Raw genomic sequence first — 25,626 nt, 5'->3', positions numbered from 1 at the left:
TGGATTTAAATCCCTTGGCACACACAGGGGTCTAATGTCAATTGCTTCCCAAGGCTCCCCTTATCTTTTAATCATTAACTACCAAGGACGATCCCAAAATACAAGCTGATCCCACTTGGCACTATGGGTAGGGAAAAAATTCTTCAAAGAAAAGCCCTGCCTATTCCTGAGAGTACCCATGACTGTTGAGTTGCTGGCGGGCTCCCAGGCCCCAGGCTGGAAGGGGCAGAATTCCACTTAGAAGCTGAAGGATTTCCTGCCCAGGATTTGACCTCCTCAACCTTTGTTGTGGGGCTGCGTCAGAACCCAACCTTTTCTTTGACACCAAATCTAAACAAACAGTGCCGCTGGCACCACAAACCACATCTGTGCCTTTTCTTTGGGTTCCTCCTCTGAGTCCTCAAGCTACTAGAAGGCAGCCTGTACCAAGGCGGTCATAGGTGGGGAGTCTCCCTGACCAGAATTATTTGCAAAGGCAATAGGCATTAAGTGCAATAGCCCTGCACTGTGAAAAGCTTCCAGATACCCAGGAGTTAAAGACTAATGCATTTTCACTGCTTTCAACTGTCTCTTAACTACCTTTGCTCATCCCCAGATCCTGGCCACTCTGTGTGGCAAATGGGACTCAATAAACATTTGACAAAATCATTAATTCAATATAGCTTTCCCAATTCTTGCTCATGTAATAGAGTCAACCAAGATGCCCAGGGAAGAAGAATAGGTGTAATGACTAGGGCCTGGCAAAGAAAGATGTCTTGACGTTGAAAATCCTCTGAGCTCAGCATTGCCTACAGAAGACAGGCAGGTGATGGTGAAGAGTTCAAGAGCACAGCATGGTGGCAAATGGTAGCCCATGCCCAGCCTCTGGTGAGGAAACAAAGGGGAGAGGTGGCGACCGCAGTAAACTGTGCACTGAGATTGCAGCCCACTTGAAGGCAGCAGCCGCAGCTACATAGCTCCAGCCAGCTGCTGCCACACCAGAGTGTGTGACCCTTCATCAGATTCTCCAAGTTATCAGAGAAGCTACAAAACTGAAATTTTCTGTAAGTTCAATTCATATAATAATTAGATTTAAAAGAAAAAAAAAAAAATACTGAGAGCCAAACAAAACATGGATGCACTCAGGTCCCAGCCCAAGAGTTACCATTTTACAGCCTCTGATCTAATTCTTTCCTCAACTACTTGTATGTTTTTGATCTATGGTCTTAGTACTGTAGTAGGAGGGGCGGGGGGGACCGGAGGAGAGAACGTCGCAAAACCAGTCAGAAGAAGAATACGAAAGGAAGGTAGAGAGGAGAATCCCACTGCAAAATCTCAATTTTCCTCCTGCAGGCCAGAAAGTTAGTAAGGAAATCGCAGACTCTGAGGAGGAGCCCAGAATATTCTGGGCCCTTGATCATCACATAATCTGACCCTTCCACTGCTACTGTGGACATCTTTACTTACTAACCTCAGCCACTTCTTTGCCAGGAAAAAGCTCCTGCTAAGACATTGAGAGTTGTGGTGAACAATGAACCTGTTTATCTCATGGAAGGTGAGGACTTACCGATACACATTTCGTCATCTGTTTCTGCATCTCCTATGCACTGAAATTTAAATTCATTTAAGGAATCTGCAAATTTCCGCTTCGCTGATGACAAATCTAGGAAGAATAAGAGGGCAAACAACATGTATTATTGAAATAAACTGTTCACTTTTTAATCCTATTAATGTAGTGGGGCCCTGGTGGCACAGCAATTAAGAGCTCAGCTGTTAACCAAAAGGTTGGCAGTTTGAATCCACCAGCTGCTCCTCAGAAGCCCTACAGGGGAATCTCAACAGCAACGGGTGTCTGTGTGTATTAATACAGCAGTTAGCAGATTTCCTGAGTCTACATCAAAGCAGGATATATACATATATATGTTTATATTTATACTTATTTATATATATATATGTAAATCCATTGCCATCGAGTCAATTCCAATGCATAGCAACCCTGCAGGATAGAGAGAACTGCCCCAAAGGGTCTCCAAGGCTGTAAACTTTACAGAAGCAGACTGCCACATCTTTCTCCTGTGGAGCAGCTGGTGGTCCCAACCACTGACCTTTCGGTTAGCAGACAATCACCTAACCACTGCACCACCAGGGTTCCGTATTATTTATTTATATATACATACACACATATATATAGCAATTCAAGATAGTACATACCTCTTTATGACACCAGGCCCTTTTCTACTTTAGTAGTTTTTTTTTTTTTTTTTTTGCTTTAACGATTCTTGTCATAGCTATAATTCCTCAAGCTACAAAGTGAGCCCTGTCACCCCTATTTGACACATATAGGAATCCATTCATCTAAGGAGGTCAGGGAGGAGCCTGGGTCAGAGCCCGTACTAGAGCTCTACAACACTAAAAAAAAGGTGTTGAGCTCTTGAACACCTTCATTCCAGTACCATTTTTTTAGTATAGCTGCTCCCACATCTGACTCAACAATACCCTTCCCTATATGCAGGAATGTAAAAGTTGGAAACAAAGAAGAATCAGTAGTTGGAAAATACAGCCTTGGTGATAGAAACAACGCCAGAGATCACACGATTGAATTCTGCAAGACCAACGGCTTCTTCATTGCAAAGACCTTTTTTCACCAACAAAAATAGCGACTATATACATGGACCTCCCCTGATGAATACACAGGAATCAAATCGACTACATCTGCGGAAAGAGATGATGGAAAAGCTCAATATCATCAGTCAGAACAAGGCCAGGGACCGCCAATCACTCATATCAAGTTCAAGTTGAAGCTTAAGAAAATTAGAACAAGTCCATGAGCGCCAAAGTACGACCTCGAGTACATCCCACCTGAATTTAAAGACCATCTCAGGAACAGATTTGACGCACTGAACACTAATGGCTGAAGACCAGGTGAGTTGTGCAACGACATAATACGTGAAGAAAGCAAGAGGTCATTAAAAAGACAGGAGAGAAAAAAAAGACCTAAACGGATATCAGAGGAGACTGAAATTTGCTCTTGAATGTCAAGTAACTAAAGCAAAAGGAAGAAATAATGATGTAAAAGAGCTGAACAGAAGATTTCAAAGGGCTGCTCCGGAAGACAAAGTATTATGATGACATAATTATGATGTCTCCAGGTGCAAAGACCTGGAGACAGAAAACCAAAAGGGAAGAAAATACTCAGTATTTCTCAAGCTGAAAGAACTGAAGAAAAAATTGAAGCCTCGAGTAGCAATATTGAAGGATTCTACAGGGAAAATATTAAACGATGCAGGAAGCATCAAAAGAAGATGGAAGGCATACACACAGTCACTATACCAAAAAGAATTGGTCGATGTTCAATCATTTTATATGATAAGGAACCGATGGTACTGAAGGAAGAAGTCCAAGCTGCACTGAAGTCATTGGCAAAAAACAAGGCTCCAGGAATTGACGGAATGCCAACTGAGATGTTTCAACAAACAGATGCAGTGCTGGAAGTGCTCACTCCTCTACACCAAGAAATATGGAAGAGAGCTTCCTGGCCAACAGACTGGAAGAGATCCATATTTATGCCTATTCCCAAGAAAAGTAATCCAACTGAATGCAGAAATTATCGAACAATATCATTAATGTCACATGCAAGCAAAATTTTACTGAAGATCATTCGAAAGCGGCTACAGCAGTATATCAACAGGGAACTGCCAGAAATCCAAGCTGGATTTAGAAGAGGATATGGAACCAGGGATATCATTGCTGATGTTAGATGGACCCTGGCTGAAAGCAGAGAATACCGGAAAGATGTTTACCTGTGTTTTACTGGCTACAGTAAGGGACTCGACTGTGTGGATCATAACAAATTATGGATAACATTGCGGAGAATGGGAATTCTGAAACGCTTAATTGTGTTCGTAAGAAATCTGTACATGGATCAAGAGGCAGTCGCTCAAACAGAACAAGGGGATACTCCATGGTTTAAAGTCAAGAAAGGCGTGCATCAGGGTTGGATCCTTTCACCATACCTATTCAATCTGTATGCTGAGCAAATAATGTGAGAAGCTGGACTACATGAAGAAGAACGGGGCATCAGGATTCGAAGAATACTCATTAACAACCTGCATTATGTAGATGCCACAACCTTGCTTGCTGAAAGTGAAGAGGACTTGATGCACTTACTGAAGATCAAAGACCACAGCCTTCACTATGGATTACACCTCAACATAAAGAAAACAAAAATCCTCACAGCTGGACCAATAAGCAACATCATGATAAATGGAGAAAAGATTGAAGTTGTCAAGGATTTCATTTTACTTGGATCCACAATCCACACCCATGGAAGCAGCAGTAAAGAAATCAAAAGACACATTGCATTGGGAAAATCTGCTGCAAAAGACCGCTTTAAAGTGTGGAAAAGCAAAGATGTCACCTTGAGAATTGAGGTGTGCCTGACACCCAAGCCATGATGTTTTCACTCGCCTCCTATGCATGTGAAAGCTGGATAATGAAAAAGGAAGACCAAAGAATTGATTCTTTGAATTGTGGTGTTGGCAAAGAATATACGTACCATGGACTACCAAAAGAACAAACAAAACTGTCTTGGAAGAAGTACAACCAGAATGCTCCTCAGAAGCAGGGATGGCAAGACTACGTCGCACATACTTTGGACATGTCAGAAGGGATCAGTCCCTGGAGAAGGACATCATCCTTGGTAAAGTAGAGGGTCAGCAAAAAAGAGGAAGACTGTCGATGAGATGGACTGACACAGCAACTGCAACAATGGGCTCAACCATAGCAACAATTGTGAGGATGGTGCACAACTGGGCAGTGTTTCTTTCTGTTGTTCACAGGGTCACTATGAGTCAGAACCGACTCAATGGCACCTAACAACAACAACATGTCTAGGTGGTGCAAATGATTAACATGCTCTGCTGCTAACCAAAAGGTTGGAGATTTGAGTCCACTCAGGGGGTACGTAGGAAGAAAACCCTGAAGATCTACTTCTGAAAAATCAGCCATTGAAAATCCTGTGGAACACACTTCTACTCTGAGACACACACGGGGTCACCATGAGTCGGAATCCACTCCACGGCCACTGGTATATGGTACACGTCCAGCTCCACAACACAAACTGACATTGCTAGGGATCCTGGGGAAAGCTAGAGGAAAGGCCTTGGTGCTGCCCTTGTCCCAGGCACAAGACCACCTGACTTCCTCTGTCAACCCAAATACAGCAAAAGTCTGCATTCTCAGAACGCTCCCCACCTCTCCTAATGAGAAGAGTGGTCGGACAGGCTGGTAAATTTCTGCCTGAACAATTTCCTTGGGTCACCACATTCCACCACCACCACCACCACGTGAACAAAGCCCTGGAGATGCCTGGGGCTGGAGCAAAAACACACCCCACACGTGGTATCTATAAAGAAAGCGCTCTGAGGTCCTTGTCAAATTTAAAAAATAAGCTTTCATTTAATATAGTAATAAAAGCCAATGATCCTTCATAAGCCCTTAGCTTCTGTTAAGGACACAAAACTACCCAGGTACCTTTAAGTGGCCTGACAGACACTGCTGCTCAGTACAAATGTGCTTAACTGAATTCTGTGTGCAGCCTTCCTGCAGATTAGGCTAATCATTCAAATTAGCCTCATACATGTTGCCGTCATTGAAGGGGAAATGGCATTATGTTCAGATTCCCAGAGGAGGGAAATATGAGGCAGAACTGGTAACAAGGCCTGGCTTTAATAAGATATTCTGGAGAAAAAAAAAAAAAAAAAAGATATTCTGGCTTCAGAGACCAACCCAAGCTACTGGAATAAAAGCATCCAAGAGCTCTGCCCTTCTCTTTTTTAGTTCCCAGGCTTGTCCCCTGGGGTTAGGAACCACGTCTTTCACCTTTCGGTTTTGTGTTTTCTCCTCTCTGCATACCTGGCAGTGCTCTCCACTCAGTGTGTGCTGAATAAACGGGTGTGTGGTGCCTTGTGTACACATCCAACTCCCGTGCTCAGCACTGCAATCCCAATGTTCATTCTAGGCAGTGGCCCCTGCTCCTGAACTGGCCTCCCACCAGCTCTGATGACACGGGTCCCAGCCAGCTAGAGCTCAAACGAGGCAGTCCACTCTACACCAAAAGTGGAAAGCACTTAGGGGTGGGGAAGAAGAATGCAGGAGCAAAGAGCCAATAGTCTTGCTCTCTCCCTGGTTCTACCACTTTAATGCAACGGTCCTTTCGAAACAGTCAAAAGCTGCTGGCAGGGGAATCAGGCATCTCTCTAACCTGACCAGTCCAGGCTGAGGACATCCCTCAGAACACATGTCACTCTCCAGCAAGTCAAGACAAAAAAACAGATGCCTCTGAAAGTCAGAACACTGTGGAAGGAAGGAAAGTGAAGGCAGCAGGCAGAAGGAAGAAAAGAGAGAACAATATTTCAGAGTGGAAAATAAACCCCCTCAAGAGCCCCAAAGAGAGCACCCAATGTGGGTGTGGTTGCAAACAAGTTTATTTTAGCCAGAATGTTGCCCTGATCTGAAGTCAGGACAAAGAGTGAGAACAGGTTCGTTGCTCTAGCCACCTGACTATCCTCCTGTACCTCTCCTATTGGGCAAGAATGACTCAGGCTGGACAACTGTCTCAACAAAGTGAAAAAAGGTGAAACATAAGCCCGGCTTGGGAAAGCTCCCAGCACACACCTGAAAAGCTGAGCTGCCATGGGCAGTTGCCAATGAGGATCAAGGAGTGGCTAATAATGTACAACAGGGCCTTTGTGGGGCCTTTTCACAGGAAGACACAGTAAGGACTCATCAAACCAGGCCCAGGACTATTACCTTATGACCAGAAGGTAACCTGATTTCATTGTCCGGGACATGGAGCACACCCCGCCATGGCTCAAACCTGAGAAGCAACGTGAGCCCCATGAAGCTAATAAAGAGGCCAATCCTCCTGATGGAAGACTGGGTGATTAGTATTGGTATGGAGTTAGTACTGGGTTGTAGGCCAGTGAGGACAGTAGGGTACAGTAAGAATCCCAAATACTGCAACCTGATGAAAAGGAACCCACCATGGGCTTGAATGGACACCTGTTGTTTTGCTTGCTCAAAATCCATTCCCCAATCTTTGGGAACAGCATCTCACACCTGCTTTTGGAGAATGCCCTTCTTGACTTGCATTCCATGGGGTTCTGGTTATAGGCTAATCCACCCCTTCCCAAGCCTTGTCTTCACCTCATCCCACCCCATCCCACTGACACCTGGGCTTAAGTTTCAGCTCCACCACTTACGAGATATTTAATTAACCCTGGGTTAGTCATAAAGTCTCAGTTACTGCATCTGTCTGAATTTGTCAGCCCTACCTAACTCGTAGGGCTGTCAGGAGAATCCAGTGAAACACAGTGTCTGTGTAAGCACGCTGTACTCTGGAAGGTTCACGTCAAGGCAAGGCTGGGCTACTGTCTCCTAATACATGAATCCTCCCATAACAGGACCTAGGGAGTTATGGTATGCATGGCTACCTGTGTTTAAAGATCAGAGAAGTCACTGACCTAAGAGCACATAGTCACTAAGGAAGGGACCTGGGGCTTGATCCCAAGTCCTCTGAATTGAGATCCTTATAGCATGTGGGAATACCATGCTGCCTTACCCTTAAGATAAACCTCTGTCTGTTACTTGAGACAACAAAGAAGACATCAAAAAGAGAACATCCAAAAGCCACTGCTTCTTGCCTATTGCAATCCAAAAGGATCAGTGGTGTCTTATACAGATTTTCACCTTGGACATGCAGCTCCCCAAAGGCTTCTTTCTGGAGCTTCCACTCGGATGCACACAGGAATCTAACATGCACATTCCACTAAGAGGAAGGAGGAGAGGTTGGTACCTGTGCTGGGTACATGCCAAGCTCCATAGCACCCTCCTCATATGACCCACCGTTTCACGTTCAGGCAGCACAAGACACAGCAAGGAGCCAAGGAGAGTCAGTAACATTTACTTCGCAGAAACATCTGCTGCTAGAAAGGCAGGCTATGTGGCCAGAGCAGAGAGAAGTCATAACTGCCAGCATCTGGGAAGCGCAAGAGTAGGTAGGCTCTGTCACTCTGAAGAAGGAGTGACAGAGAAGGATAAGGGATATAGAAGTAGCTAGAAGACTAAACCTCAAGAGACTGCTCCCAAAGCTGTCTGCTTACTCTGAGACCAGAGGTAAGTGCCTCTCTCTCCCTGGGGTGCCATGCTCTCCCTCAATAGATACAAATCTGCACTGGGTTTAAGAGAATTTAAGCCAAGTATGATCCTTCTTTTGCTAAAACAGAAGATTTACATATTTTTTAAAATTGGAATATAGTTTAATTTTATACAAGCTATACTGCAAGTCAAGTCTTTTTTTTTTCTCTCCTGGGGTAAAATATAATATACATGTGTACACACAAGCACACACGCATATATACGGCCACCTAATGAAGGTCTCAAGGTAACCTTACAATGATATAATTTCACTGTACCTATCACCTTCTTGCGGCCTCAAAATTACCAAAATTATATATGACTACCCTTAAAAATATTTGCTACTCAGTCACATTGTTCTCTCTAGACTTGGAAGCTGACTGAAGTCATTAAGGCCAATCGCTGAGGCAAGTACCTGCAACAGTATTGGCCCCTTGGCTGCTTAAAGAACCAGAATACCAAAGTCCCCAGGTCTTGCTACTCTCTCCCTCCTCTGAACTCCAATAACACTCTCTGTGCCTCATCACCTTGTATTCGGAAAGATTCTAGAACTATCCATGAGTGGTTTCACGTCATAACACAGCTCAACAAGCGTCTATGGCAGGGCTGGTACTGTGGCCCTCAAAATTTGTTGAACTGACTAGACACAGCAACACAAGTTGGCTTACATGTGGAGTGTCTGAAACTCCCCAGGTGAGATGACCCATGACTGAGCTCAAAGATGGATATCAGCTCCCTGCCCCCCGCCACCAGACACAAGTTTACCCCTACAACCCCAATCCCCATGTAATGGTCACTCAACACACTCAAAACTACCCCCCAGCCCCCTCCCCAAAGAGACAAAGGTATCTTCCTATGTCCCCAGTTTGGCGGAGGGCACCACCATTTGTCCTGCCATACAAGTCAGGCACCTCGGGCCTTACCCTTCACAGGGTGGGGTCCTTCATGCTCCACAGCCAATTCCAAGTATGTCCATTTTACCTCCTTAGCATCTCTCAACTCTGTTCACTCTTCCCAATCTCTATCGCCAACCCTAAACCTCTGTTGCTGGATGACTGCAACTGCCTCCTATCTGGTCTATTTTCTTCCCTCCACTCAGTTTTCCACCTAGTCATGTCAGCCCCCATAGTGAATCTGTGATGCTTCCAGTGCTCTGAGGATGACGACTGGAGAGGCCCTACAGTGCTGCTCTCCCTGTCTCCCTCTCTGGGCTCCTGTGCCCTGGCCTCTCTCAGTTCCGGGAATGTGCCCTACTCCCACCTGCCACCATGTGCTCTTCCCTGTGCTCACAACACCCTCCTCCCCTGGCTTCTCTAACTGGTGGGCTCCTACCCTGCCAGCAGACCTCAACTCAAAAGATTCTTCCTCAGGGAAGCCCTCCTTGACGCCTCTGACCAGGCCAAACCCTACTCTATCGTTCTCTCCCCGAGTACTACATAGCTTTTCTTTGTAGCAATTTCGTATTTGTTCACGCAATGCTTCAATTAATGTCTCCCGTACTGGTTAGTTCCCCAAGGTTGAGGATCATGTCCCTTCGTGCTCACCACTGTATCCCCAGAACCAAGTACGCTACCTGGCTGAAAGGAAGAGAGGGAGTTGGCCACTCCACTGGTTCACTGACCCTCATCAAAGGTGAACTCACCAACTGTATTCTTGACAGTGGCGGGGGGGGAAGAGTAGGAAAGTCAGGAGAAACTCTCCAACTTATGTAAGATCTGGTTGGAGCTTAGTATATATGCAGGAATGTGCTTTCTGTTAGCGCGAAAGCACCTCCTCTAATTACGCACTTGACTACTCACCAAAAGGTTAGCAGTTCAAACCCACCCAAAGGTGCCTTGGAAGAAAGGCCTGGCTTTAAGTACTTGAAGAACTGACTTGATGACAACTGGTTAAAGTTGTATCCTAAGGAATATTCCCACAGAGCTGGAGCAAGGGCCACCATCAAGAGCATAAAGCAAACACCTTCTCTGGACCAAAGACCCAGAGAAATGAGCTAATAAATAAGTCCTCTCAGCCTCAGCCACATGCCCTCTTTCTGCCCAAACGCATCCCAAGCCTGGAATTAAAACAGGTTGTTAAGGAAGAGTTCCCAGAACTCTTTTTCCCCTCTCTCCTCACATCTGGGCAAACTGAGAACATATCCCATCAGAAACTGTGCATGGAGAGGGGCATTTACCCCTACTTTCCATTTCCCCAAGCCTGCATTTGGCGTTTTAAACCTAGCTCAACGTGCTGAACTCTAAGGGAAGCAAGTACGGTCCCTGCTCATGTTGTTGTTAGTTGCCATCGAGTCAATTCCAACTCATGGTGACCCCATCTGTGCAGAGGAGAACTCCTCCATAGGATTTTCAAGGCTGTGACCTTTCGGAAACCATCACCAGGTCCTACTTCTGAGACACCTCCAGGTGGGTTTGAACCACCAACCTTTTGGTTAGTAATCCAGTGCTTAACCACTTGCACAACTCAGGTTAGCCTTGAGTGATACTAGCAAATAGAAATAGACCATGTTCAAATCTTACAACAGAAATTGCCAAAATTCCAACTAGCATTCCTCCAGTATCACTGATGCAGTCTTACCTGTGGCCACTAGGTGGCAGTAATCTATATCAGAGAAGGTGTACTAAGAAGAGGAGAAATGACAGGGCCAGCCTTAAATGCAGTGCTGGGGAGCACCTCCCAGCATCACAGACCCTTTCCCCACAATGAAGACACACCACTGGGAAGGGAAATGTCTAGTGGGTGCCCAATCAGCAATCGGAGCAGAAGCCCTGGTCTACGTACGGGAAGAACTGCTGTAATACACTCAGGGAGCCTGTGTTCATCTTACACATTCGCGTATGAGACACAGAGGGGAAGGGCTGGAAGGATGAAGTTGCCGCCAATCTATCTCTCGTATTCTTTCAGATCTGGCTGGAACAGACTCAGAAAACCTCTCATCTCACCAGAGTGAGTGACAGGCCCACCAACCCTATCAACCACGGCACGTTACATAACGTGCGCTCTGACTCTACAGCTGCACGCTTTTCCTGAGGCCATTTCCCTAAAACTTTATTTCCTAAATGAGGCCACAGCCAGCACTGACTCTGGAGAATTTGTTTTTCCAACCAGAGCATTAAGGCTAATGAAATTTTCAGAGTTGATTTTTTCAAATGAAATGAAGTAGAACAAAGCCAAGTGTGTCACTCTTCTCCAGATGAGGTTTCTAAATCCACTTACATGTAAACACTCTTCAAAAGTAACATGGGAGACCCAAACCCACCTTAGTCTACATCAAAATAGCTATGAATGCACTAAGCATTATTTTTTTGAACATTTACTGTACTAAGTACTAAGTACTTTAAGCCATTTCATCCTCGCAACCATTCTGTCAAGTGGGTATTATTACCCCCATTTTGCAGCTATGAAAAATAAGGCTCAGAGAGGTTAAATACCTAGCCCAATGTCACACAGCTAATAAGTGGTAGTATAAAGACTCTGGCACCTCTTACTCCACAACTCTTAACTACCACACTATATTGCCTAGTTTACTCACATATTTGAGAATCTGGTATCGAGGTACTCGAAGAAATAAAAAGATGAATGTATACATCCCTAAGGAGCCCTGGTGGCAGAACGGTCAACCATTCGCTGCTAACCAAAAGACTGACGATTCAAACTCACCCAGTGGCTCCACAAGAAAAAGACTAGGCGATCTCCTCCCATAAAGATTACAGCCAAGAAAACCTTATGCGGCAGTTTTACTCTGTCACATGGAGTCGCTCTGAGTCAAAAATCGACTCGACGGCTCCCAACAACAACATGGATCCTATATCCTTAAAGGAAATAAAATTCGGAAGAAAATAATCTGTGTACACAAACTATAAAGCGGAACATGACTACAGAAATGCAAGTGGGTATTATTTATTCCAACTGGGGCCACGGGAGGAGTTTCTCCAAACCCGTTGCCGTCAAGTCAATTCCAACTCACAGTGACCCCAAACGACAGAGCAGAACTGCCCCATAGGGTTTCCAAGGAGCGTCTGGTAGATTTGAACTGCTGACCTTTTTGGTTAGCAGCCATAGCTCTTAACCAGCTCTTAGCCACCAGGGTTTCCAGAAAAGAAAAAAAAAGAATAAGGAGTGGCATTTGAACTGAGCCTTAAAAGTTCAATAGTATTTGGACAGACAAATGGGAAGAGGTGCAAGGTAGAGGAGAAGGGCAACAAGAGGTACTCTAAGCAGGGGAAACAGGGAGCCAAGAGAGCTGCATAAGCAGAGGACCTTCACAGAAACAGCAGGAAGGTCAGCTGGAAGGACAGGAGGCAAGACTGGGAAGAGAAGTTAGAACCAAACCACAGGAGGGCTCGAATACCAAGCTGCAGAATTTAGACTGCGTCCCCAAAGAAATGGGAACCAGTTTTTATACAGAAGAGTGAGAAGGTCAACCTAAACGCTGATTAAGCCTTTTATACTAAGGAGCTGGCCCAGAACTGACTCCTCCATCACACTTCACTGGGAGAACACGCAACCACAGTCGAGGGACTTTCTCCCTATGGGATACCCAGGTTACAGATGATACCTGTCCAACCCAGGCATTTGTGCACAGACCACTAGTCAGCCTGGAGATAAGAAAAGAGTATGAGGGATTTAAAGAAACCCTGCTCCCTACTGAGAAATCCAAGATCATGTCTTATTATGAATGATCAATAGCATTGTCATTAATATAAGTAATTATACACAAATTATATATACAAATACATGACTTATATTTTCAAGGTCAAATATTAGCTTTTCCTCAAAAGAACACTGCACGTTTAAGAGATAGTACTTGACCTTTTATAGATGAAGAAATTGAGGATTAGCTTAATGACAGTACATTGCACATGCTGTTGTCAGCTATCGTCAGGTCTGACCCCCACTCATGGCAACCGACCCTATGCACAATGGAATGAAACACTACTCAGTCCTGTGCCATTCCCATGATCAATTGCAGATTGGACCGCTGTAATCCATAGAGTTTTCACTGACTTTCAGAAATAGGCTGCCAGGCCCTTCTTCCTAGCCTGTCTGTCTTAGTCTGAAAGCTCCACTGAAACCTGTTCAGCATCACAGCAACACACGAGCCTCCACTGAGAAACGGGTAGTGGCTGGGCATGAGGTACACTGGCTGGGAATTGAACCTGGGGTCTCCCTCATGGAAAGCAAGAATTCTACCACTGAACCACCAATGCCTCATGCATTTCACATAATAGGTGCTTAATAAACATTTGTTGACTCACTCACCATCAAGTAATTTAGTGAGCATCAGATCTATGACAAAAAAAGAAAAAAAAAAAAACGAGCACGAACAACTATGCCACCAGGGCTCCAAAGAGCCTAGCCCCAAGCTTGAATGGCTCAGCCCTGTCACAAAGTAGAACACTGGACAGAGCATTGAGGTATTTACAACTGCATTCACACAATGGCCCTGGCCACTATAAGACAGCAGAAGGTCAGGGCAGAAAACTCCCTCAGGAAGACAGTGGGGATTTGACTAGCTAAAACAAAGAATACCCTTTTCAAAAGGGACTAAAGGAGGGAGCAAAAAAGTAAGGGTATTTCCAAGCTGTTCAAGAAAAAACATCACACACACAGAGTAAGTCAAGGGCAACTCAGAGTATATGATGTGCAAGGATTCAGCTGACATGGGTTCAAACCCTGGAGCCGTCACTTACTAGCTGTGTCTTTGGACAAATTACTCAACCTTTCCAAGTAGCCATCTATGTAACCACGAGGATAATTCTCACAGGGTTGTTGTGGGAATTAAAAATGAAGAAGAAAAACACGGTTACAGAAGAGCAGGGTATACGGTAGCCTTTAAACTCTGGTTTCCATTCCTTCCCATAAGCAGAGGGTGAGTGGACGTTTACTTGCAGGTGAGAGAGAATCAGCAAAAGAAGAATCTTAATTAGCATAAGAATTTAGGAAATGTTTGCCTTATTGATTCACCAAACTCATTTAAATAACCCCCATCTAGTTAAAAATTTTTTTTAGTTAACTACAAAAACACACTTTTGAATCCTTAAGGGTTTTTCTCAGATGCTTAGAAAACCTTAATGCATTTACAAATTTAAAGTTTTCTTTCACCCCTGGCAGAAGAAAGGCAAAAATCTTGGACCAAATAACGCTCTTATTTTATTTTACCTCAGAGCAGTACGGGTGGCTTCTTGTTAAGTTTATTAAACTCAAGGTGTGTCTTTTAAATGCACTGGGAAAAGAATGGTATAATCAAAGGTTTTTTGTCAATTGACTGGAGAGGCAGGCCAGCCTCAGATGAAACATAAAAGGAGAGTGCATACCTGACATCCAAGATAAATGGGATTTACAAGGTTCACAGGCATGAAGCTGCTGGGCTTCCTGCTAAGAAGTTGGTCCTTGTACTTCACCCCTAAAAAGTTTTAGAATAGAGAGGGTGGGGGCATGAAAAGGAGACCACACAAGTCAGACAGAAGGGCCTGCAGGGTGAGTGGGTAAGACAAGGGCTGGGAAGATGGCATGAGGCCAGATGAGGGTGAAGCTGGAAAGTGGGCTGCGAATGATGAGTGCGCTCCTCTCTCAACACCACAGCACTGCTATTGTACTCACTGCCAAGCGGAGTCCCTGCATGATACGAATGATTAATGCACTCAGGGGCTAACCAAAAGGTTAGGGGTTAGAGTCCACCCAGAGATGCCTCGGAAGAAAGGCCAGGTAATCTACTTTGACCTGTGGGGTCACCACAGGCAACTGGTTTTTCACACCAAAAGGAGTGGAGCAGGTGGTTGGAGGGGTGATCCTGCCTTGGGCCCCAAGACTTAGTTTTTGCTTCTGAAATGTCCTTCCTTCTAGAGTGGTGCTTCTGAAACCTTAATGTGCACACGAATCACCCAGGGATCTTGTCAAAGTGCAGATTCTGATTCAGTAGGCCTGGGTGGAGCCCGAGATTCTGCATTCCCAATAAGCTCCCAGGTGATGCCGGTTCAGGCACCCCATTCTATGAGGCAAGAGTCTTGACCCCACCCAAGGTCCCTGAGAGCAAAGATCACATTGCTTCATCTTTCCAGCAGAGTGCCTGGAACACTACACTACCTCTGTCTATACTGGAGGAATGAATAAATGAATTCCTGGAGAGGACTTAAATTGTTGTGGAAAAAAACCTAGAATATTGTTGTTGGTAATTGCCATTGATTCTGACTCATGGCAACCCCACGTGTGCAGAGTAGAAATGCTCTGTAAGGTTTTCAAGGCTGTGACCTAACGGAAGCAGGTTGACGGATCTTCCAAAGAGTCTCTGGGTGGGTTCCATTCTACTAGGAGTCATGCGCTTAACCCTTTGTGCCTCCCAAGAACCTAAAATAAGAAATCAAAAATAGGCTGTGTCCTTGCTCAGCCACCAACTCTACATACTAACTTAGGGAAAGTCCCTAAACACACTTAGCATTAGAGAATTTGAAGACAAGGAGTTGAAGGTCTGGAAGGTCCCTTCTAACACTAAGATTCCACCCTAAGTATCTTTTTTTGTTGTTTAATGGTGAGGGTGCATACTAGATATTTCTACAAGGACCACCTCAATGTCAGTCTCAGCAGGCAGTTTCCCAAAATCCAATTGAGAGAATACACACTCTGTTAGTCTCAGCAAATAACCATAGCTACTAATACCCCCAAATAGAATGATGTCTTCAACATAATGTGCTGGCTCAATTAGATTAAGAGGGTGACGTGTACCATCTGAAAATTTATGGTCGTAAACTTATAGTGAAAGCCAGATCTTCTTGGAAAAGGTTTCTAAGTAAATGGCCTTGCCAATGAAACGAAGAAGGGGCAAGGAGCCAGAGAATTTGAGTAGAGTAGGAACTGGAGCAGCGCTGCTCTGCTTGCCTCAAGTTCACAGGAACAGGCCGACATTAAACCAAGGAACTTGGTTAAATCACTTACAGATCCGAGTTTCGCCACTTCTGTTTTTAGGTGCCATCAACTCGATGTTTGACTCACAGCGACCCAATGTGTTATAAACTAGAGCTATCCATAGGGTTTTCTAGACTGTAGTAATCTTTATGGAAGGAGCCCGGGTGGTGCAGTGGTTAAAGCACTCAGCTGCTAACCAAAAGGGCAGCTGCTTCACGGGAGAAAGATGTGGCAGTTGACTTCTGTAAAGATTATAACCTTGGAAGCACATGGGGCAGTTCTACTCTGTCCTACAGGGTTGTTATGACTTGGAATCTACTTGACAGCAATGGGAATCTTTTTGGAAGCAGATCACCAAGCCCCTCTCCCGCAGAGCTGCTGCGTTGGTTCAAACTGCCAAGCTTCTGGTTCACAGCCAACCACTTAACTGTTGTACCACCAAGCCTCCTTCCACCACTTCTACCAGGGAGTTAGCAGCTGCAGAAGGTAAGGTGTTTTGCCTTCTTTCTGTGCCTTTCTTCATGCATATAATGAAAGGAAAATTAATACCATTACCTCAGAAAAGTCTCCAGACAGAAGTGCTTTTTAATGAAAAAGAAAATTGCAAAACAGTAAGAAATTAGGCTTAATAATGGATTTCCAGCCACATTTATTTCTCAACAGGTCATGATGGGATGTAAATCTTTGGGTTCCTCAGTCTTTGGATCGGAGTTAGACTTATGAATGAAAAACACAGCACCTCTAACCACTATAAAGCATGATGTCTATCCACAGCCTCAGGCCTGCCTCTTCCTGGTCTGTGCATTCACATGTGCTCTAAACAAATTTAGGTAAGCAAGAACCTCACTAGAAAACCAGAGACAGGAAGCCAAGGCCTGCCACCTCCTGTAATCCCCGAATATTTCCTGATTTAGGACAAAAAGGAAAAAAACATAAACAAAAACCCAGCACAAAATTCAGGAATTAACTTGCATTTAACAGCTGTTAACTCAGTAAGTCATAGGCAGCAGAGCCTGGAGACAGACACAGATCAGATATATCTCCAGTCTTCTTATCAACAGGTAAGATGGATTTGAGGGTAATCAAGGGAAAGACAAGACATAGCAAGTAAATCAAGGCCTTCAACCAGCCACATAAACCTGGAAGGGCAGTTAAGTGCTGGGGCTCAGGAAACAGACTCCCAGCGCTCAAAATCCCACCTCAACCACCTACAACCTCTCTGTACTTCGTCCACCTGTGTGATGTGACGATAAAAGGAAGCCTACTTCCAGGAGTTCCGATGAGAAGGGACACGATGCACATGGAAGTGCTTAGCACTGGCCCTGCATGCAATAAACAATAGATGTTAATATTATAAGGGCCCTGAGTGGTGCAAGTGGTTTGCGTTTGTCTAGTAACCAAAAAGCTGGAGGTTCGAACTCACTCAGTGGCATCACAGAAGAAAAGGTGACCTGCTTCCATAAAGATGATGAGAAAACCCTATGCGACAGTTCTACTCTGTAACATGTGCAGTTGTCATGAGTCAGAATCTACTCCGCAGAAAACAACATCATCATTAATATTGTATAGGTTTACATAATAATGCAATAAATAAAATGCCAGGCTGATTTATTTCTTCATAAAGATGGGAGGCCAGCCAAGCCACCAGGTCTCCTCCCCACCCACCTATCTTTCTGTCCCCCACCCCCCTGCCGATCTCCTCCCACCCTCCTTCCCACACAGCTGCATGCAGCATTATCAGGGTCTGAAAGGAATCAGCATAATTCCTGGGCACAGCTCAGACACTCCTTGCCGCTAATACCACAGGAAGCAAGGTGGTGGCTCCTCAGCACCAGAATAAATTCAATTAAAAAAGGAAAATCCATTTGTCTCCTCCTGGATTAAATTAATGCTTCCTGGAGAAAAAAAAAAAAAAGTACCTAGCAATTCAGAACAGAGCCACACACCTAATAACATCCCCAGAAATGAGTTTCACTTTCTTTCATCTGTTTAATTAGCCACTTCCCTGCTGCATTTTAGTGGAAGCTGTACTCTGGGGACTAAGTGGGGAGCTCCAGGTGGGCAAATGCTTCCCCCTGTTCATAGGTTCCCAAGAAATCCCCAGGTTTCCTGATTTACTGCCTTCTTACCAGCAACACTTGGAAAGAAAGTCCCAGCAATCTGCTTCCGTAAAGATTACAGCCAAGAAAACCCTACAGGGCAGTTCTACTCTGTAATACATGGGGTCACCATGAGTCGGAATAGACTCAACGGCAACAGGTTTGCTTTGGTGTTTTTACCCAACACTGTCTCCTGCCCATCCCCAACCCCCAGTCCAAATAAGAACTTGTACTTTGGTTAGTGCTCAGAGTATCTACTCCCTAGCTCCCGACCACCAGGGAATTTGAGAGGTCAAAGATTAGTGTTCCATTCTCACAGGGATCCCACCTCAGCCATGCGAATAAAAATTTCTGGGGCTGGGGTCTGGGAATCTGGGCCTCCCAGGCAGTTCTGCATACATGCTGAAGTTTGAGAACTGGTATTACCTAAACCTTCGGAACACCTAGTACCAAGTGCGAGTAATGGAACCTCTCCAGATTACAAAGGTAGAGCTCTACAGAGCATGCCAGTACTTTTAATTCCTCACAGTAGACTTACAAATGTCCCCAAAGCAGGCAACTAATACCCCTAGAAGAGAAAAACTACTTCACAGTAGGATTGCGAGGAGTGAACACCACGGTTCAGTTTAAAAATCACAAATTCTGAGCCCTGAATCTTTTTCCAAATTGCTCTCGATCGTGCCTCTCACTCTGAAGCCCACACAACTAACCAGGAACATGGCTCTGTTTACCGTCTGTCGTGCACAGACCCAGCTCACGGCACCTGGAGCTGATGAATGGCCCTGGTACCCAGGGCCCAGAAACCCATCCAGAAACCAGGCTTCCCATACAAGTGGCAGCTGCCTTCAGCTCCTGGGCAGCCAAGCACTCTTGGGCCACACGCCTGGGCTGGGGCTGCCAATACGGGTTCTCCCCAGTCAATCTTCTCTGAACCTGCATATAGGAAACCTGATGCACGGATTCAAGGAAATCTAGGATACAGGCCCACGGGGCAGCAGAGAAATGAGCACATAAACTGTGCAGTTGCACAGACCCACCAGCTCTCAAGGGTCTGCTTAGCTAATGCTCTACCATCTCTACCTTGAAATTTTAAATAATTTTATCTTTGGACTTGTGTTTTATAAGCAGAGTCCAGCAGCACAGGGGAGCGTGAGCATGAGCAGAGGAGATTCGCACAGTATGGGTGTCCTGTGTGCCCACTGTGGCTCCTTGCTGTTCCGTGTGCATATATCATGATACCCAAGAGCACATGGAGCCACTATGTAAGCAAGCTCAGCGAGACTCAAAGCCAGTACAAGGCAAGTGTGTAATGTCCACAACTGAGTAAGTGGGACCACTGACTGCCCCGGAGGCCACACTTTCCATCCAAACCAGAACTTGCTTCAAACACAGAAAGAAGGCAATGGTGTGCTAAGAAACAGGAACAACCAAGGGACCCTGCTATATCCTTTCTTACTCATGTTTACTTCCCTGCATTAGCCAATCTCGTATGCTGAAAATACTGACAAAGACGGAAAGGAAAAGGCGAGGCAGCCCACACAGTTCCTTTTCCTCTTGGTCCTTCCTTACTCATCAGTGGAAACCCTGGTAGCGCAGTGGTTAAGTGCTACGGCTGCTAACCAAAGGGTTGGCAGTTCATATCTGCCCGGTGCTCCTTGGAAACTCTATGTGGCAGTTCTACCCTGTCCTATAGGGTCACTAGGAGTCGGAATCGACTTGACGGCACTGGGTTTGGTTTTAGGCTTTACTGATCAGTAAATCGAAGGTTGAGAGTGTTGGTAGAATGTGTGTGTACCAAGGAGTGAAATAAAAACAGTTGAGTTAGTTTTGTGTAGAATTTCCACTGTTCTGGTCAGAACAAAATAAGTATGCATGTACGAACTACATAACATGAATTGTCTGGTTATTCTGCATGTAAGTTAAATGCTCTAATATTTACTGTAAAAACTGCCATTGCACAATATAAAGATCAACAGTAAAATTCATACCAATAAACTGAATTTCTCATTTTTCTTTATTTAGAATAACAATAAATTTTTTTTAAATTTTTAATGACAAATCAAGAGCCCTCAAAAAAAAAAGCTTTATATTTTAATACCTTTGTCAACACTTTTTTGCTTTGTTTTGTTTTTTTAACAAGAGGCCCACATTTTCATTTTGCACTGGGTCCCACCAATTATTATATAGCCAGCCCTGGGCCCAGGGACACCCTGGGATTGCTTTGCAACCTCAGTTAACTCTCTCCTCTCCTGCAACGGGCACCTTGGTGGAGTCCTCCATCCCTACTTCGCCACCCAAGTCTAAGCCACCGCCATCAATGGAACCCTGACTGGCTTCCCCACTTCCTCTCCACCCCCTCCAGATCATTTGCCCCTCAGCATACCAGGAGGACTTTTTCAAAAGCCATACTGATCTTGTACCAGCACCCTCTACCCTTTTCCCACTATGTATCTCTAAAGATAACAAATATCACCAGGGCCTACAAAACCTACCTGGTCTGCAAGCCTCACCAACCAAACCCTCTCCCGGTACCCCAGCCCCACCAGTTGACTTTCACATCCTCAAATGTTCCGGGACCTATCTAGCCACAAAGCCTAGCGTGTTGTGTTCCCTTTGCCTGAAGAACACCCCACCCCCAACCCCCCACTCTCCACCTAGTCAATGCCCATTCGATCCTTCCAATTAAAGGGTCGTGTCCTCAGGGAAACAGCCTCCTCTCATCCCCAGACTTGGTCAGGCACCCCCAACCCACCCCCAGTTGTGGGCTCTCATAGCTCCCCAAAATCTTCTTTCCCATCCCTTTACAGTTGGTAATTTCCTTTTATTTTGGTGACTGTTTAAGATGTACCACCCCAGTTACACTATAAATCCCATGAGGCAGCAGCCATGTCTATTTTGTTCGTAAAAGGTCACCCATCGCAGTTCTAGCATGTCGCAAGTCCACCAAATGGTTAATGCACTCGGCTAACCAAAAGGTTGGTGGTTCAAAACCATCCAGTGGTACCTCATAAGAAAGGCCTGACGATCTACTTCCAAAAAATCAGCCACTGAAAACGCCATGGAGCACAGGTCTACTCTGACACACATGGGGTCACCATGAGTTGGAATCAACTCCACGGCAACTGGTTATTATTTGATTGGTTATAGGAAGACATTTTTGAGCCATTTGTTTAAATACCAGGGAACTGGAAGAAGCTGCATTCATAATTCTGAACCTGAGAAAGCGAGAAACAAGAAAGAAAAGGAAAATGAAGTCCTGTAGACCAGGAAAGTCCCTGGCAACCTGCCTTCAAGAAAGCAGCAGGAAACTGTTCCCAGAGAAGAAAAGGACCATGGAAAAACCCTAGGCCATTGTTCACTAGGGTCATTAATTATGCAAGGTATTTTACTCCGGTGGACACTTCCTCCTCTCCTGAGGTGCTCCTGGGACGATCTGTAAGAAGCCCTGACATTCTCAGTACAGGAAGGTTGGGGTGAACAGGAGACGGAACTGCACGAGCTGGGCCACCTCTCATAGTCACACAGATTCTTTTTGGCATCTGAAGAATCCTGTGCCCAGGAACCCACACCAGAGACTGGAATTTAGCCACTGCTGGCCATCCTCACCTCCAACAAGCCTCACTGCTTCCTGTCAGCCCAGAAACCCCGAGGAATGAGAAAACTGTAGGAAGCCTCCCAGGGCTCCTCCGCCAGCTTCAATATCCCCTCCTTCCTGAGGAAGCCAGAGCCTTAATGTCCTGTTGTTGTTAGGTGTTGTCAAGTCAGTTCCATTTGACAGATTCCATAGCTATCCCATGTGACAGAGTAGAGTTGCCCCATAGGGCTTTCTTGGCTGTAATCTTTACAGAAGCAGACTAGTAGGTCTTTCTCCTGTGGAGCTACTGGGTGGACTTCAAACACCAACACTTCACTTAAAGTCATATGTTAGCAAAATCTAGTGGTTCTGAAGCAAGACAACAAAAGGGAATCATTAATCTCCTGGTACTGTACATGGTCTGGCCCCAGCCTCATTTACAGCCACTTTCGCTCCTGCTCTCCACACTCTGGCCATATATACAGGCTTCCTTCCCAGATCAGCACCCTCACACATCCTCTGCAGCCTGAGAGGCCCTCTTTCACCCCGCCCAGAACCCATCAAGGCGCAGCTTCTCACACACTGCCCGGCATTCCTCCATCAGCTCAGACTGGTCACCTGAAATTTCCCCAAACCAAGCACTTTCCACACCTGCTCAGTGTGGGCAGCTCCAAGAGGGCAGAGGCCCTATAGTCCCGTCCAACACTGTAGCCCAACGCTCAGCACAGCTCAGTCCATGGCAGCAGCTCAAATATATTGCCCAATGTATGAGTAAATGGACAATTAACAGTCATTCACAGACATTCCTCCTTCTTCATTACTTGGCCCAGAAATAGGGACAGTATTAGTAATTTTGTCTTCTGTGTGACTTCTCACAGCGTTCATTATACTCCTGTTAAAGTGTTGCCCACATGATACAGATCACTCTATATAGATTCAGTTATTTATTCAATGAACTATGTATTCAGCACCTCTGTGTCTGACATACTAGTCACTAGTGAGATAAAGGTAAGCAAAAAACAGACATAGCCCTGCCTTAGGGGCATTACAAAGGGAGCAGGAGGTGTGTGTAAGTCTGTCATTAGTAACCTCACATCAAGCTGTAAAACAATAAAACAATCTTGTTCACAGCCTGTCTCTTCTGCTAGATTGTGTCCTACTTTACGACTCCAAGGCCTATAACAGTACCTGGCACATAACAGCCAGTCAATAAAGACAGGTGGATGGATGGGTGGGTGGGTGGGTATGTGGGTGGCAAACGGACAGATGGATGAATGGACAAATGCATGAGAGGGAAGGAGGAAGGAAGGGAAGAATAGCGCCTGGTATATAATAGGCAGTCAATTATAGGACAGGTGGGTGGGTAGACAGGCAGACGGATGGATGGATACAGTGCCTGGTACTGGTCAGTCAATAATGATAGACAGATGGAAGGATGGATGGATAGAAGGATGGATGGCAATCTAGAAAGCAAAGCACCTGGGACTAAATGTCCATAAAATACCACTTAAACATGTAAAAGATGCCATACCCGTTGCCGTTGAGTCTATTCCAACTCACAGCTACCCAATAGGGCAGAGGAGAACTGCCCCATAGGGTTTCCAAGAAGCGGCTGGTGGATTCGAACTGCTGATCTTTTGGTTAGCAGCCTGAGCTCTTAATGACTTCATCACCAGGGCTCCAAAAGATGCTAGAACCCTCTGTAACGGTAGTACCTCCAGAACCTCCACCTTATTTCATCTCAGACCAGCCAGTTGCCTCCCAGCATTTGAAAGAAGCAACAACTTTAAATTAATCTGGTATTCCACCTCATCTCTAAACATCTGGGAGAAAAACAGCTTCAACATAAATATACTCTATCCAGTTTCCCACCCCTCCTCTTAATGGGGGTTTTGGAAGCCTGTTTTGCCTGCCCTTCTGCAGCATGGAGAGTATTCACTGCTCTAAAATGTTGACTTCACACTTGCCTAAATGCACACCACTGTTGACTTCACACTTGCCTAAATGCACACCACACACCACTGCCTGGTTGTGTCATTTTTAATTAATATTTTTGTGATTCTTTCTTTATCTACTGCCTTAGAGAGATTTTCTCTGAGGGGATCAGAGCTGACTCTGAGAATTTCATTGTCATTTATGACGAGAGAGAGAGAGAGAGAGAGAGAGAGCAAAAATGAATACAATAAGCTGGAAGAGGAAAAAAAGCAATCTGGGGGTCCTTCTAATGGCATACCCATGAAAAACTCCCTTCTATGGAAACTGTAGTAGAAACAGAGTTTACAACAACAAAAAACAAAACAAAAAAGGAGCCCCATTCAAAACACTTAACCTTCCACAAAGCAGTTGGTCTCAGAATGACACACGGCTCATCTTTGGGTCTGGCTTCTGTCATGTTAGATTCCTTGCATTTCCAGGGCCTATCTGGCCTGCCTTAGTTAGTTTAACCAATTCAGATCCTAGGTCTCTTCCCCTTGATCTTCTTCTGCTGAAGGAAACAATAAATTCTAATCTCTGAGAACAACGAAGTTTTCTTTGCTTCTAACTCACACTCGGCAATGCTATATATCTATTCTGGCAATAGGTTCATTCATGAATCCTTTACCTCTTCACTGAGCACCTCCTATGTGCCAGGAACCATGAGAGGCAATGAGAATAAAACACTGAATGAAACTGACATAGACCTTGCCCTCCCCACACTTGCCTCCTAATGGAAACGGATCCTAAAAAAAAAAATACACAAACACTATAAACATTTAAAAGTTCAGTAATAAGACCATAAACATACAGGTGAAGGCTAGAGAGGAATGGTGCAAAAAGCAGCAAAGCTGATTCCCACAACCTCCCTGATCAGGCTGCCAGCCACACCCAAGGCAAGGAAGAAAACAGCCTATTAGCTACAGAGAAATAAAAGACCCTCAGATAGGCATTAAGAATTCCCCAATGTTGTGGTGATGGCTTCACTGGTGTACAAAGATGGAAAAACGTATCAGATTTTACAATTTAAACACACGCAGTTTATTGTTTGCCAATTAAGCTGCTTAAAGATAAATACTTTCCCCCAATAAAGTGTTATCTGCTCTCATAATCTCCAGGACGATGAAGGTTCCTGTAGTCAGAGACTAACAAAAATGACCTGACTACACTAAGCATACCACCCTGCCATTATCCTGTTTCTGGTCTGTTCACAGCTTCATTCATTCATCCAACGAACATTTAGTAAACAACTACTATGGGCCACGTGGAGTCCCTGGGTGCTCCAAATGGTTAATGCCATCGGCTGCTAGCCCTCAGAACTGACTAGGCAGCAACTGGCTATGGTTATAGGCCAAGTACTACCTGTTTGCATTCCTCGTTACATTATCAACAAAAACATTAACAGCCCAGCTCTCCTGGAGCTTGCAGCCTCATACAAATGTGGAGCCACACAGAAAATGTAGGTGCTGCCTACAAATTGAGGACAACTTCCAGCATTCTCAGGATGTGGAGATACGGTTGCTCTAAACAATTTTCAACACCGTGATAGTCAACAATTCATTGAAGGCTTACGATGTGCCCAGTCGCTAAGTGCTTTAAAGATACTACGTCATTTAATTCTTCCAAAAACCCTTTAAGGAAGGTGATTGTTGGTACAACAAACAACAACAACAACCCCTTGCCGTTGAGTCGATTCCAGCTCATAGCGACCCTATATAACAGAGTAGAGCCGCCCCATATGGTTTCCAAGGAACACCTGGTAGACTCGAGCTGCCGACCTTTTGGTTAGCAACCATAGCTCTTAACCTCTATGCCACCAGGGTGACTGTTGGTAGCTGCCATCAAATCAGCTCCAGTCAAATCAGCTCTCAGCTCACTGCAACTCCATGCACACCTAGAACA

The 25,626-nt window shown here is 45.0% G+C and overlaps 1 protein-coding gene across 19 annotated transcripts in view; it reads right to left on the bottom strand.

The window, feature by feature from the left end:
• Nucleotides 1–25,626, bottom strand: part of ARHGAP26 (Rho GTPase activating protein 26) — a 544,325-nt gene that overhangs the window by 402,473 nt on the left and 116,226 nt on the right. For all 19 annotated transcript variants that reach the window (XR_002786201.2, XM_064277594.1, XM_064277597.1 and 16 more), the window contains one exon: nucleotides 1,547–1,642. Coding sequence is in view for 18 of the 19 variants with exons in the window: in XM_064277594.1 (XP_064133664.1) it covers nucleotides 1,547–1,642 (96 nt within the window). In the remaining variant the exon portion in view is untranslated. The remainder of the gene's footprint in view (nucleotides 1–1,546; nucleotides 1,643–25,626) is intronic.

Source organism: Loxodonta africana, chromosome 2, assembly GCF_030014295.1.
Source record: "Loxodonta africana isolate mLoxAfr1 chromosome 2, mLoxAfr1.hap2, whole genome shotgun sequence".
NCBI lineage: Eukaryota > Metazoa > Chordata > Mammalia > Proboscidea > Elephantidae > Loxodonta > Loxodonta africana.
The sequence above is the reverse complement of the archived record's forward strand: the minus strand, read 5'-3'. Positions and strand labels throughout refer to the sequence as shown.